Raw genomic sequence first — 15,343 nt, 5'->3', positions numbered from 1 at the left:
TATATATATATATACATACATATATACACACACACATACATACACATATATATATATATATACATACATGCATACATACATACACACACACATATATATACACACAGACAGACAGCTACTGGTGGTCTTCAAATATATATATACCTTCATAAAAATATGGCACAAGGCACCTGATCTACTACTATAGTTCCCTCTCCTTACGCATTTTTTTTATCATGTGCTCAGTTTGAATTGTTTGGATTTGTGACAACTTTTTTTTTTAAGTAAACCTGATTAGAAAAAAAAAGGCTGAGCTTCCTCTGAAAATCCAGGCAGTCTGACAATCTATGACTTTATTATCTGATTCAGTGCCCGTGAAGGTGTATGAAGCTAGTGAACTCAAACTACAGTCAGAGCCCCGATTGATACAAGCCACAGAATCAGCATGACAGCCAAGCAGCTAGCATTTATAGAAACAGAAATCAACAATGGCATCCTCTGAATTTAACTGAGCACAGGTTTCCTTAACAAGAAAAAAAAAAAAAGAAACTGAAAAGAAGTATAGCAGTTATTTTTCAGTGTAGGCTTCTCAGATAAACAAAGCACCTGATTTGGTAGCCGTGGCCATGAAAGATTGTCTCCTTCCTTCTGGGTTTCGAAAATGTAGACTCTAAGGGGCTTTTGGGAACAGCAGTGCAATATGCAATGATGATGTGCAATGTGCAGCAAGCCAAAACATTCATATTTTAGGGTGCTAGTCAGATTATATGTGGTTGGTTGCTATAGGCTACAGTCAAATATACATCACAAATACTCTCTGCATTTCTGAATAAGGCCACTTGTTGTTGACCTACAAGGTCAAAATATTTTCTTCTGCCTTGTATGGTGTGAAATTTGTATTGTCCATCTAAAAGTGTACACATCTTGGCCTGTCACTGCTGTCCAGCTTTGCTGCTTCCAAAACCAGAAACGGGTGTCTGCCAACACTAATATCTGGAGAAATGAGCACTTGGGTCTTGGGTTCAATTTCTCTATGAACTTTGAATGTTCTCTATTTGCTTGATTTCCTCTTGGAGCTCCAGTTTTATCCTGCAATCCAAAAAGAGCCTTGTAGCTCAATCAACTTCTACCCCACTAATTAAAAGTACATTTACCCACCATGCTTAGTACTCCTGACCTAAACTACACCCACCCCCCTTGCTTTTTTACCTAAATACAACCCCAATTCCAAAAAAAGTTGGGATTGGTGTAAAATCCACATAAAGATAGAATGCAATGATTTGTAAATCTCATAAACCCATATTTTATTCACAGTAGAAAATAGAAAACATGTAACTGAGAAAATGTACCATTTTAAAGGGAAAAATAAGGTAATTTTGAAATTGATGGCAGCAACACGTCTCAAAAAAGTTGACACAGGGCAATATTTTTAATTGGTGAAAGGTCTTGATTGCAGGCAGGCCGTTTAAGCACCCGGAATCATCTACTATGAAGCCATGCTGTTGTCATAGATGCAGTATGCGGTTTTGCATTGTCCTGCTGAAATATGCAAGGCCTTCCCTGAAAAAGACGTCTGGATGGGGAGCATATACTGCTCTAAAACCTGGAAATATCTTTCAGCATTGATTGTGCCTTTTCAGATGTGCAAGCTGCCCATTCCATACATATTAATGCACCCCCATACTATCACAGATGCAGGCTTTTAAGTTGAGTGCTGATAACAAGCCAGAAGGTCCCTCTCCTTAGTCCGGAGGATGCAGTGCACTTGGTTGTCAAAAAGAATGTCAATTTTTTTTTCAATTGTTCGACAATCTCTAGATGCTTTGCAAAGGTTGGTGAACCTCTGCCCATCTTTAATTCTGAGACTCTATTATTATTATTATTATTATTCTTACAGGTATTTATATAGTGCTGACAATTTATGCAGTGCTTTACATAGTTGCACATTCATATCAGTCCCTACCCTCAAGGAGCTTACAATCTAAGGTCCCTATCTTACATGCATACACAGAGGGCCAACTTAGAGAGGAGCCAATTAACCTAACAGCATGTCTTTGCTCTTTTTATACCCAATCATGTTACTGACCTGTTGTCAATTAACCTAGTCAGTTGCAAAATGTACTTTCAGCTCTTCCTTGTTAGTACCCCTTACTTTGCCAGCTTTTTGTTGCCCTATCCCAACTTTTTTGAGACGTGTTGCTGCCATCAATTTCAAAATTACTTTTTTTTTTTCTTAAAATGGTACATTTTCTCAGTTTAAACATTTGATATGTTTTCTTTTTTCTATTGTGAATAAAATATGGGTTTATGAGGTTTGTAAATGATTGCATTCAGTTGTTATGTAGATTTTACACAGCATACCAACTGTTTTGCAATTGGGGTTGTAAGACAGCAGCATGCTCTGATTTTTAAAACAGCTGGCAAAAATATTTCTCACCTATGGTCATGCTTGCACAGTAAATGCTCATAGACTTTTAAAGGGACCAGCGCCTAAGTGTCTCCAGACTCAACTCGGGAGAGGGCTCACTGCAGAGGTACAGGGAGCAGCAAGAAAGATTTCTGATGTAATCAACTGAGCGGGCCATGGCTGTCCATCTCAGGTAAGTAAGCAGCTTGGAGGGATGTCGGTTTAGGTCAGGAAGGGTAGGATGGGTGGATAAGTGTACACTAATTGAAAGTAGACTTGAACCTTTATGCTACTTCAAGCACCTGTATGGGATATGGGAGTCACAAAGGCTTGTAAGAGAAAAGCACTAGCTGCCACAGTCTCTTTTTATTTCTCTAGTGCAGCATGAAAGATTAAAATGGAGCTTCTATGGCCCACTTATGTGTATTTTAGGCGAGGAAACAGCAGTTATTTTGTCCATCTGAATCTGTTTGGATAACTGCTTTCTGCACAAGGGATCCAATATCTTCAAGTGTTTGAGTTTATATTAAATGGCATCACACAGCGAAGGAGAAAGTCCATAGACAATGTTTTCCTTTTATCTTTGTTCTTTTTATAAAATGCTTTACCTAAACTTGCGTCTAAATAACCACAGCACTAAAATACACAATACCAAACAAATATAGGAAGAGCCGGAAAGTGAAATCAGCCCTTGCATTTCTAATGCAGTTCTCAGCCTGTTGGTGTCAGATCACTTGACAGGCCAGTCCCCAGGCTGTGACAAAGCCAAAGATGAGTCTGCATACTGTCAGCATTGGTGTGTGAAGAACTTGATGAATGCAAGTTCGAGTGGCTCTCCTCCCACAGGATGAGAAGGTCGTCCCTACCAAACAGCCGTTTTCTACGCTGAAGTGAAGTTAATCTAATATTGGCTGCCGCATCACTTAGACTGATCGCACAGCATCCAGATATTGGCTTTCTATGCTCGTGTTGGTAAATAAAACACCTAGGAGAGAGGCAAACACACTTCGATAAATACAAGGTGCAGGGATGATGAGGAACAAGAGAGACAGACACAGATCTAATTTCTTCAATGAAGACACTAAGTGGCCTTTAGAGGGCAGAAGAAGCCTGCTGAACACATGCATTATCCCCATAGAAGTGATTTAAATGTGCTAAAATGTAGCATATCGAAGTCTATTTGTGATTTTGACCCACTGCATATATCATTTTATGTTCGGTTAAAATGCATAATAACAATATTATGTACAAGCTAAAAAAAACAACACATCTTTAGTAGTTAATCCGGCCATGTTCACTTTTAAATAGCCATCCTTCTACTCTATTCCAACTTCACACACCGTTTAAACTATGCGAGTTAATTTATTAGTCTGTATTTATCAATTTACTCTTGCTGCTTCAAAAGAAGAGAAGCAGAAACTAGGAAGTCATATCCACCGTGTGATAGCTGTTTACTAAAAAACATAACAAATCAAACACCACAACATCAAATATACAAAATATTTCTCATTTCAAGTTAAATTTAAATAAATATATACAAACTACAAAACTTACCATGCATGTCATTATTTCAGCATTAACTTTTGCGCCTTTACAACATAACGTCTTGAAACATGTACGTATTTTTTAACACCTTCTAACATAACAAAAAGGCCAAGTTCTGTGACATTTTTTTAATACGGATGGAGACTGTTAAGGTGAGCACCAGAGCAAAAGTACAACAGATTAAGTAATTTGTTAACTAAAAATACAAGATAGCTGCAAAGTTATAAAAATGTTTCAGTTTGCTTACCCCCATGCTGAAGTAGCATTTTGCCAATATCAATGTGTCTGTTTTGTAGAGCATCATGTAAAGGAGTCACACCATCCACATGACTGAGCAGGTCTACTTCTGGGCAGCGCTGCAAAATTTCACGGACACATTCTGTGCTGCCATGGTTACAAGCTTCATGCAAAGGCGTCCAGCCAGCATTGTCTGAGTTATAAATCAGCAACAATTAAAAGAAAATCCAGCTAGAACACTGTACACATCCCACAGTAAAAAATAAAAAACTTGGCAGAGCTTCACTGTGTGCTGTATCTGTGTTAAAGACTTATAAGCATGATGCAGGGAAAGAGCTAAAAAAAAAAATCAATATTGTCAGTCAATTTTGGAACAAATGGATCTGGCTTAAAAAACTGAGTTCTGCCAACCTCAATCACTACATAAATGTTCTTAATGAAAACTGCATGTAGCAATAAAGATAAACATAAAAAAAACCACCCCAAAACTCACCTTGCACATTTATTTTGACCCCAGGAAGGCTGAGATGATCAGTCAGCTTTTTGACATTGTTGCTTCTGCAAATTCTATGGAGGACATTTTCTCCTACCAAAGAAAATTGAGAAAAAAAAATATTTAGGCAATGTAAGAATTAGCAGCAGGGTGCTTGGAAGTTATCCTGTCAAGCTGGGCACCAAGATTTTACTAATACCACAAACTGCATTTACAGAGAAAGAGAACAATCGTCTAAACTCAGCTTGGGAATAAAAGAAAACTTTACACAAACCTAGCAGTGTATTGCAAAGAGAGCAGTCAGACTATTCTGCCCTATCCCTAGCCGGAGAATTATCTCGCCTAATCCCCCTCCTTTCACTTTTAAAGCTTCTATGGCTTACAATAAAAACGCAAAATGAACAGTGAACTCCAAAAACACTCGGTTTTCAGGCAATAAAAGTTTAGAGTGTGCAGTTGCCCTTCCCTTAAAATTATTCATGAACCTCCATTACACGAGTCGTCCTTTTACACTGCATTTATAGCTTAATTCAAATGAATGTTCCTGGCCAAGCACGAGTGCCTCTGCACAGTAAAGGATAATTCACAATTTCAAATCCTTTAGCAGATGGTTTGCTGCTCCTCGGTAAGCTGCCTTGACTACAGAGACACTGAGAGAATAATGTGCTGAGCGGAGACATCATCTAAATAACCATACTGCTGATGCGGCCCCCGATGAATTTGAGTTTGCCACCCCTGGTCTACACTATATATGGACCTTAACAGTTGTGTGCTGACTTTATCTTGACTGATGTACAGTAATTTATACAAAATGTACAAAGGTTACACTACAATTAAGGATAAAAAGTACAATTACAGACTTGTACAATGTGACCAATCAGGTCTCTTCCTTGAGTATAAAAAAGCATATATTGATGCCAAAGGAGTTGGACTATGTGACCAGTTGTAGTGGCAGCTTGGAGAAGCCTTTTTCACAAAACAAATATTTTAGAGATTTAAAAGTGGGTGGAAAAGAGAATGGGGTGTTATTTAATTATAGGTCTTCTTTGAAAGCATTATATAGTTACATCCCCTTCCCTTTATGGTGAAAATTATATTGCTAAAGCAACACCCTAATTCCCCACTTTGACTCATGTTGACTGACATATGGGACCTTTTTATAAAAAAAAAAAAGTAAAACAAAAGTCATAGTAACAAAAGTCAATTTTCTTTTCTGCCCATAGTGACCAATCACAGCTAACACAAAAGACTGAGGGCGGGCTGGAACTGAGCAGCACATGTAGAGGCTGAATTCACTTTATTTTATGCAAGTGACGTCATCCATGTGCAGCTGAATTGGCTTTGTGGACTTAGCAGCCATGCCACGCTCCAGAGGCAGGCACCTGATTATCCCTCCACCATGAAACATGGATGCCGTGATGTAACGGAGTATATGTGGAAGTTTGCCGCAAGCATATATCACTGCTCAACCCAGGCAACATCCACATTATGCCTAACAGCTTTGCCCAGCTGGAAATACTCAAATCAGGTAGAGAAAAGGTCTGCTCAGCAACATCCAAACAGTGCAGGATTCATTCAAAACTAATGGCAGATATTAGCAGTGATAGTTGAATGCCTTGGCGTGTAGTTCTTAATCATAAAGCCCTTCCTTCCATGACTCTATAGAAATGGAGTGGAGCAGTGGACTTTTTGTTTTCAGTCCTGTTGCAATAGTTCATAAAATGCTTCAGCAGTTTACCAACTGAATTAACTAGTGACCTGCAGTTGATCTTTACAATTTATTTTACTGAACAAAAAAAACCCTCAATACATAAAAACATTTCCACAGATAAAAATTCTGGGACAGCCACTGAAGTTAAAAAGTTCCGGCGCATCAGATCATTTAAATGCTGCATCTATGACACTGTTCGCTATGATGCAGCAAAGTGAGTGCTTTGCTAGAAACAGCATGTTCAGAGCCATTCTGCTCAATAAGCTTTTGCAGTACAAAGTGTGGGTCATTTACAAAAAAGAAATCATTTATAGTCTGACCCGCAAATACAAGCGGAAGACTAATCATACTATTTACCATATACAGTGAGGAAAATAATGATTTGATACCCTGCAGATTTTGTAAGTTTGCCCACTTACACAGAAATGAAAGGTCTATAATTTCTATCATAAGTGCATTTTAAATGATAGAGACAGAATATCAACCAAAAATCCAGAAAAAACAAATGTTATACATTGAGTTGCAGTTCAGTGAGTAAAATAAGTATTTCATTCCCTACCAACCAACAATAATCTGGCTCCCAAAGACTGGCTATGTGGTACACAGATTAGTCCTGTCAGTTTAAGAAGGTGCTCCTAACGACAACTCGTTATGTATATAAAAGACACCTGTCCACACAATCTCTTTCTTCCATTCAAACCTCATCACCATGGGTAAGACCAAAGAGCTGTCAAAGGATGTTAGGGACAAGATTGTAAACCTGGACAAGGCTGAAATGGGTTACAAGACAATCAGCAAGAAGCTTGGTGACAAGGAAACAACTGTTGGAGTGATTATTCGTAAATGGAAGGAATACAAAATAACCATCAATTGCCCTCGGTCTGGAGCTCCATGCAGGATTTTGCCTCATTGGGTAAGGATGATCATGAGAAAAGTGAGGGATCAGCCCAGAACTACACAGGAGGAGCTTGTGAATGATCTCACGTCAGATGGGACCACAGTCACCAAACAAACCATTGGTAACACAATACACCGCAATGGATTGAGATCCTGCAGCACCCGCAAGGCTTCCCTCCTCAAGAAGGCACATGTACAGGCCCGTCTGAAGTTTGCCAATGAGCATCTAAATGATTCAGAGAAGGATTGGGAGAAAGTGATGTGGTCAGATGAGACCGAAATTAAGCTCTTTGACATTAACTTGACTCGCCGTGTATGGAGGAAGAAAAATGATGACTATGACCCTACGAACATCATCCTTACAGTCAAGCACGGAGGTGAAAACATTATGCTTTGGGAACCTCCTTCCCTCAGCCAGAACACTGAAGATGGGTCGTGGATGGGTCTTTAAGCATGACAATGACCTAAAACATACCGCCAAGGCAACAAAGCAGTGGCTCAAGAAGAAGCACATTAAGGTCATGGAGTGGCCTAGCTGTCTCCAGACCTTAATCCTATAGACAATTTATGGAGGGAGCTGAAACTTCGATTTGCCAAGCGACAGGCAAGAAACCTTAAAGGATTTAGAGAAGATCTGTAAAGAAGAGTGGACCAAAATCCCTCCTGAGATGTGTGCAAACCTGGTAACCAACTACAAGAAACGTCTTACCTCTGTGCTGGCCAACAAGGGTTTCTCCACCAAGTACCAAGTCATGTTTTGCTTGGGGATCAAATACTTATTTTACTCAATGAACTGCAACTCAATTTATAACATTTGTTTCATTGTTTTTTCTGGATTTTTGGTTGATATTCTGTCTCTATCATTTAAAATACACCTATGATAAAAATGATAGACCTTGTATTTCTTGGTAAGTGGGCAAACTTACAAATTCTGCAGGAGATCAAATAATTATTTTCCTCACTGTATACACTCTGATTACAAATAGTTTTGATTTGATATATTCATGTTGAAGGGCATTGTGAAAACATGGAAAGCAACACAAAACACAACCTTCCAACTAATACCTGCAAGCACTTTATTTACTAGAAGTAAATAATCATGGGAGACATTGAGATATCAATATTCTTTTCATTACTAAAGCACCAGCCAATGTGAATTAAATGTGTATCAAGTATTCCGAGTCACACTGCCAGCCTGTCACAATTTAACATTTTGTCCCAGATTAATCAGTTCAGCCAAACCAGAAAATCAGAATGAATTTCTGTTTGCCATGCCCACCATGTTATGCCAAAATCCCATTTTTACAAGTAGGCAGAATTATATATTACTTATTTTTGGCAAATTACTGCAAACAAAAGTTTTTATTTGTGTGGGTTTCCTCTGCTCTGGTTTCTTCCCTCAATCCAAAAACATGTTGAAAAGTTAATCAGCTTTCATATTAATCTGCCAACTGCATGTGTCTGTACATCTACAGTACTGAGACAACATGCACTTTTGCATAATGTTAATGGTGTACTCAGTCCTGTCTAAGCGGCACACATAGTGTGGGTAAATAGTGAATACATATTTAGGAAAAAAATTAACTCTTAATGACAGGATTGCATTGTTAAATCCTACTGTAACACTGCCACAACTACTACATAAATTTGTAGTGTTATAACCTGTAATAAAAAAGCATATAACTGGGATTTTATATCAATGTTCAAAATAAAACAGTATATAATGTCCAAATAGAAAAGAAATCGTTTTCCAAATTACCAATAAATCTTTTTTAGGCATAATTACTGCATAAGTATTCAACAGTTTTACAGTGCGATTTCTAAATGAGTTCTTAAACTACATTTAAGTGTCACATGTTCTCAAAATAAATTCACCAGTGTCTGGGGGGGGGGGGGGGGCAGAGTTAGATAGAGAAAAAAGTAAACAAGCAGCATCATAAAGACCACGCCATTATTAAAAAAAAACAAACAAACAAACAAAGTACTGGAGGAGATGTAGAGATCCACAGCCCGGATGGGAAAAACTGTCCATAGGGGTTTTCTTACCCATACACTCTACAAAGATGAGATTTTTTTTAAAAAACATATCCAGTGGATTTTGTAAAATGGTAGCCTTAGCAAACGTGGGAAATGGGTTCTAATAGAGCTAAATCTGAATTATTCACCCTTAATCCAAAATTGTGTGTGTGTGGTAAATAGGCAGCAATTCTCATGAATCTGAGAGGACAATCCACATGATAAAGCATGACATTCATAGAATCATGATGTGGAAATGCTTTTCACTGATATGGACTAAGAACTATGTAGCGAAGTACTGAGGTCAGGATGGATGGAGTCCGATACAAGGCAATCCCAAACAAAATATTTCAGTCTGCAAGGAACACCTACTAGAAGGACGGTGATCCTAAACATGGCTGAAATGATACTGAAATGGCCCAAAGCCCAAAAGTTAAAGAATTTCTGGCACAACAAAAAAACTACTGTTTACCAACAGCTCCAATTCAACCAGATAGAGCTGAAGCAATTTTGCCTTAAGGAGGAACAATGCTGGTAGAATCTTAAACCAAAAGACTGAGTTGTAATCACTGTCAAAGAAGCTTTTACAAAGTAATGCCTCTGCTGGTTAATACAAGACTGTCTTAATGAAGTCACATTCCACTTCTCTGACCCTCACTGTTTATATTACTTTGAGATATATATAAGAGGTTTGAACAGTTTTTGCCAGGTTAGATTTTATGGTCAAGCAGAATAAACTTCTATGATATTGTATTGGTGTGTATCAATCTCATATTTAACATGTGAAAACGTCAAATGTCCGCTATTTTGTTAACATTTGTGTCACAATAAAAAAATTATATTTTGCGCCTATTTTGTTTAGTATGTTGTGTAAATAAAATGGTAAAAAATGAATGTTGTAGCAGCACAAAATGTGCTAAAAGTAAGGGAGGGAGTTTAAATATATGTATATCATTACTTGTATGCATTACAGAACCTCTCTCTTGTACACTGTCTTAAATGTGTGTATTGCATCTGTGACATTACTTAATATCTTGTAAAGAGATTTGTTAAAGAATCTAAAACCTACTTACTAATTTGGAACAAGTACTGCAGTACTTTCTTGACTAACTTGTGTGGGGGGATGAGGCAAATATAACAGGACTGCATTGTGAAATATTTGGGCTTAAATACAGTTTTAAATGAAGCCAAGGGTGATGCAGTCTGGGCTCAGTGCCTGGAGTAAAACAGTCCATATGCTGAAATTTGTGCAAACTAACGAGACCCAGCCTTTGTTCACAAAATGTCTAGGTCTGAAACAGGCAGACAGAATTATACTACAAAATCAGATGACAGCTACACCAATAGCAGAACAGATGTATGGTCAAATCACAAATTGTACAGAAATTATGCTGTTAATGGCTAAAGAAATCGATATTGCAAAAACTGACTTGATTTTCCCCCGATTTTTAAAAACATATGAGATTATTAAAAACAAAAGAATATAATTTGTACACTTCACCTACTTCCTGGATGCTGGTATTTTGTGGGCTGATTCAGTAGAAATACTGAGAGGAACACCTCTGGGCCTTGGACAAGGGGTAACATACTTATAACATGAAGTTTAAAAATAAATGTTTAATTTAAAGGAACAAGTTCACTTTACAAAAAACAAAAACAAGATGCCCCGCCCCCCTACCTTCTAACAAAGAACACCCCCACCCACTTGCTTCTTTCTCTCGATATTAACATCCACAGCCCCAGAATATTCTCCTGTGTAGGCCGCATCTGTGCAGTAACCTCCCACGGACTTGAATTCAATTTCTTGGGGAATTACTGTGACGGGTAAAGATTTTGGGCTCAAGTAAACACTGGAGGAGGCCGCCACAGTGAAAGAGAGGTTAGTGCTTGCCATAGGGAGCTAGGGAGGGTGGAGTGTTTATTTGTGTGAAGTGAACTTTAAAATCTACTACAGGTTAATGGGACAAATAAAAATGCCTTGACATGTAAAACCATAACAGGATTCATATATAGAAATTGCATCTACCTTTTCTGTTTTGGCAGTTGTTTACTTGTGGTACTGTAGGACCAGCACTTCCTTGTGCCCTTTTTCTCAACTTTGAAGCAATCCTATTCAAACCCAAAAAAAGTTGACTTAAAATAAATTGCAAAGACTTAAAATAAATTGCAAAGATGAAAAAAATGAATTTTTTAAACATGTATGCATAAAATTATTTTATATTTATTTCAATGCAAAGCTGTGGAACTTCTGATTATTTTCATAATCGATTAGTTGGTCGATTATTTTTTTGATTAATGGGATATAAAAAATGTAATTTAAAATGAAATACACAAATGTAGTGTTACAAAGTTTACTTCATAATAAAACTGATTGCACAATTTTTTGGAGGCGCGTTTGGGCTGTCATTGAAATGAATGGCACTGCAACGCACCTCCCGTAGCAGAATTTGTAGCCAGGGAATGACAGCTGCCAGTGGCAAGATTCCGCAGACGGCAGCTGAATGTAAATACAGAAGGTAGTGGGCTGGTGCAATAGCCAGCCTACTATTGGCCATTTCAAATTGCAATAGCAGGCTTGCTATTGCATCCGCCCAATACTTGCTGTGGCCTCCTCCCAACGTGGAGGAGAAAGCTAGGTGATCTAACCAACTAATTGATAATGAAAATAGTTGACAACTAATCTCATTATCAATTAGTTGGTTGCAGCCCTATGTGCCACACAAGTCACAAGTTTAAAAAAACACCAGTTATTTTGAAGTAAATATTATTACTCAAGATCCGTTATCTTTAAAAAGTAAAGAATATGTAACTACATTCTGTCTTACCATCAAATATGTTCCCTTTGAAAATGTTCAACTCCAAAGACATGCTGGTAGGTTGATTGACTTCTGTCTACAGCTGGCCATACACCTTACAACCATCGCACGACTTTCGTTGTGCGATGGTTGTAAGATCATTAAAATTTCGTACGGCCTGCCCATCTTGGACAGGCAGATCGTACTTGCGATTATCGCAAGCCCCCCCCCTGCTGAGGGGAGGGCTTGCCGATGATTGCAATGCTGAGCGGGCAGTGTACGCTTGCGCACACCGGTCTGTGCGGCTTTCGTCTTCAGAGCACGCTACCAACCCGCCGAAAATCGTACGAAAGTCGTGCGACCGTACAGTGGATGCGGTCGCACGCTGCCCATACACCTTACGATTATCGTACGATCGCGGGATCAGACGCGATTATCGTGCAATAATCGGCAGGTGTATGGGCACCTTAAATCAGCCGTAGTGTGTGTCTGTGTATGTATGCATGTGACATAGGGACCTTAGATTGTTAGCTCCTTGAGGGTATAGACTGATGTGAATGTGCAGTATGTAAAGCGCTGCATAAATGGTCAGCACTATATAAATAGCAATAATACATACATTTTGGTAACGTTCCCAAAGCATTAAATTCGTGACCCTTTCTCAGGAAGGAGAGCAGAGAAATCAGCTGTGCTGAAAAGAACTGGTTAGGAGAGCACCTGACAAAGATACTCAGAACTGAGAATATAAAAACATCTAGTCAAATAGTTTAGCTCAGTCTTCCTGATAAAGGCTCATTTCTCTAACAGCTTCATTGTAGAAGGTAACGATGTGAGGGATACTCATAAATAAAATAAAAAAACCTACTTATTGAAACGTTAAAACACTTTTCTCTTTCCCAGTGAACCTCTATGTAGCCCAAACACTTCCTAAACATACTCACTAAGGTATTTTAACACAACTGACGGAGTAAATGACCTTTACCTTCTGGAAATAAACTGTATAATGTTTGTGTGGAGGCTCCTCACATTTAGCACATGGGTATGATTTACTATAGGCAAATAGACTGTTCACTTTTCAAGAGAATTTCCCCTTAGCTTAGTGAATGAGGTGAAGCTCTTCTGATTTCATGCACAAGCAAAAAGTAATTTTTTTTGCAATTACATTTTCTTTGCATGCGATTGTGTATTCTTTGCCAAGTAAACTGTCACCACATACACTAAGCTAAGGGAAAATTATTTTGCAAAGGGGAAAGCCTGTTTGCCTTTAGTAAATCAATCCAATTTCAACCTAGAAAAGAATGCAGAAAAACTAAAGAAAGGTAGCCATATGAAGCATTATTGACCAGTTATGGACCCATATGTTCACACAAAGAATTGCTGTTTCTCCAGAGACCCAGAACCCATCGTTTTCTATAGCACGGGCAGCTGCCTGACAGCATCTACATACATAGCACTATATATTACGGATGCACCGATACCGGTTTATTGGTATCGAGTACAGATCATTTTTTTCCCCGGTACTCACCGATACCGAGTACAGGTGCCGGATCATGACCCGTTGCCTGGCTTCCTAATTGCCTGTGAAGCCGGTGTTCTGGCAAAAGAACTCCGGCTTCAGTGGCTGCCTGGCTTTCTGACCGAAGCGAGTCATGAGGTACCGTCCAGCTTCCTGATGGGTCAGGAAGCCAGGCTGCTTAGCAACACGTGAAGCCGGTTTTCTAGCCAATCAGGAAGCCGGGAGGTGGGTCATGCTCTCTCAGCACTCCCGATCAGATGGAGATCTCCCTCTGACTGGAAGTTCCAGTATCGGAGGTAAGTATCGGAGCATTTGTGCGAGTATGAGTACTCGCCCAAATACTCTGTGTCGGCACCGATACTAGTATCGGTGCATCCCTAATATATATTAATAGGAATGCATGGGTGAACTTCAGAAGCAACACTGCTAACTGGAAAGAAGAACAATAAACAAAATAGGTGGGGTGGAGCAGCCTCCTCCCTATTGATTGGGTAAAAATAATTCTGCTGCAAATAGGTATGAGAGTACACAGTGTGCTCATTAATTGGCTGTCTATTAATACAAGCAATTGCACAGTGCCATTGGTTTGTATAGTGCAGACAGCCTTCTGTGTCCCAGCAACCAAGGACACTGTGCAGCAGGGACCACCTGCATCCAAACAACCAATAAAGAGACAGATGAGGTAGAACAGAGGAACTGACCCCCCCCCCCCCTTTCCCCTGCACACCTAACTATGATTGACAGTGTTGGTATTGGGGAAGTGTGTGGTTCCTGAGACAAGCACATTCAGTCCAGAATGAAATAAATATTCTCCATGCCAGATACATAGTTGGAAATTGGTGGTGGAATCTCAGCAATGAGGCACGCTAGAGAGACTGGATGCATTGCTACAGTGGCGTATATTGCTACATGCATTTTTTTGCCTGGGGATAGTGTTGATGCACAGTGAGACTTCTTTAAAGAAATGGAGTGTTGGTGGCTCATAAGGCCACGGTGAACATAAAAATGACAAAAATTGGTAGCATTCATCCTTCTCCCTAATGTGATCTATGTTACAGGTTAGAGCACAACTATTGAACTATTGTTTGGTTAACTGAAACATTGTAATCATCATGTATGCCCCTTCAAACACAGAACATCAACTAGTTCTCGGTTACATGTACATATACTCAGAACAATTCTTATGGCTTACACCGAGAGAATTCTTGAAGTCCTTCTTCCACATGGAGATAAATCACCAACCCATAGATAAAGACTTACTGTATATTCCCTTGTTGGAAGAAGGACCTATATTATCTCTATGCAGACGAAGAATTTGTATTCTCTCTTGGTACAATGTGTTTCTCTGGGTGACATGCCAATTAGTGGGATTCTTGTTGTTTTATTTAACTTTTAACTTATTCCATCATAGCTCTAGGAAAACACAGTGAGGGGGATTTATCAAAACTGGAGCAAACAAAAACTGGAGCAGCTGTGCACAGCAATCATTCAGCATCTCTCTTTCATTTTCAAATCTTAACTGAACAAACTGAAGAGAGAAGCGGATTGGTTGCAATGCACATCTCCAGTTTTTGTCTACTCCAGTTTTGATAAATCCCCCCACCCCACTGTTTATTGTAGAATATGCATATAAATGTATTGGTGTAGAAAAGTTGGATGATCTTACTTGACCATTTCCAGGTCCCCCCCACATGTTCACTACAAAATATTAATTTATGTTTGTTCATTGTACAGTACACCCTGTAAA

General features: G+C 38.9%; 1 protein-coding gene across 1 annotated transcript in view; it reads right to left on the bottom strand.

Annotated features, from left to right (window-relative positions):
* The window catches only part of LOC108790295 (SMC5-SMC6 complex localization factor protein 1-like), an 18,436-nt gene extending 3,166 nt beyond the window's left edge, over nt 1-15,270 (bottom strand). Inside the window, exons 1-4 of the mRNA XM_018560520.1 lie at nt 15,263-15,270; nt 11,312-11,394; nt 4,662-4,754; nt 4,179-4,361 (exon numbers count right to left, since the gene is read on the bottom strand). Coding sequence (XP_018416022.1) covers nt 4,179-4,361; nt 4,662-4,754; nt 11,312-11,394; nt 15,263-15,270 — 367 coding nt within the window. The remainder of the gene's footprint in view (nt 1-4,178; nt 4,362-4,661; nt 4,755-11,311; nt 11,395-15,262) is intronic.
* Between the last annotated feature and the right edge of the window lie 73 nt (nt 15,271-15,343).

This window comes from Nanorana parkeri, unplaced genomic scaffold (genome assembly GCF_000935625.1).
Source record: "Nanorana parkeri isolate BGI_ZX_2015 unplaced genomic scaffold, ASM93562v1 scaffold462, whole genome shotgun sequence".
NCBI lineage: Eukaryota > Metazoa > Chordata > Amphibia > Anura > Dicroglossidae > Nanorana > Nanorana parkeri.
Note: the sequence above shows the minus strand (reverse complement) of the source record. Positions and strands in the feature narration are given on the sequence as shown.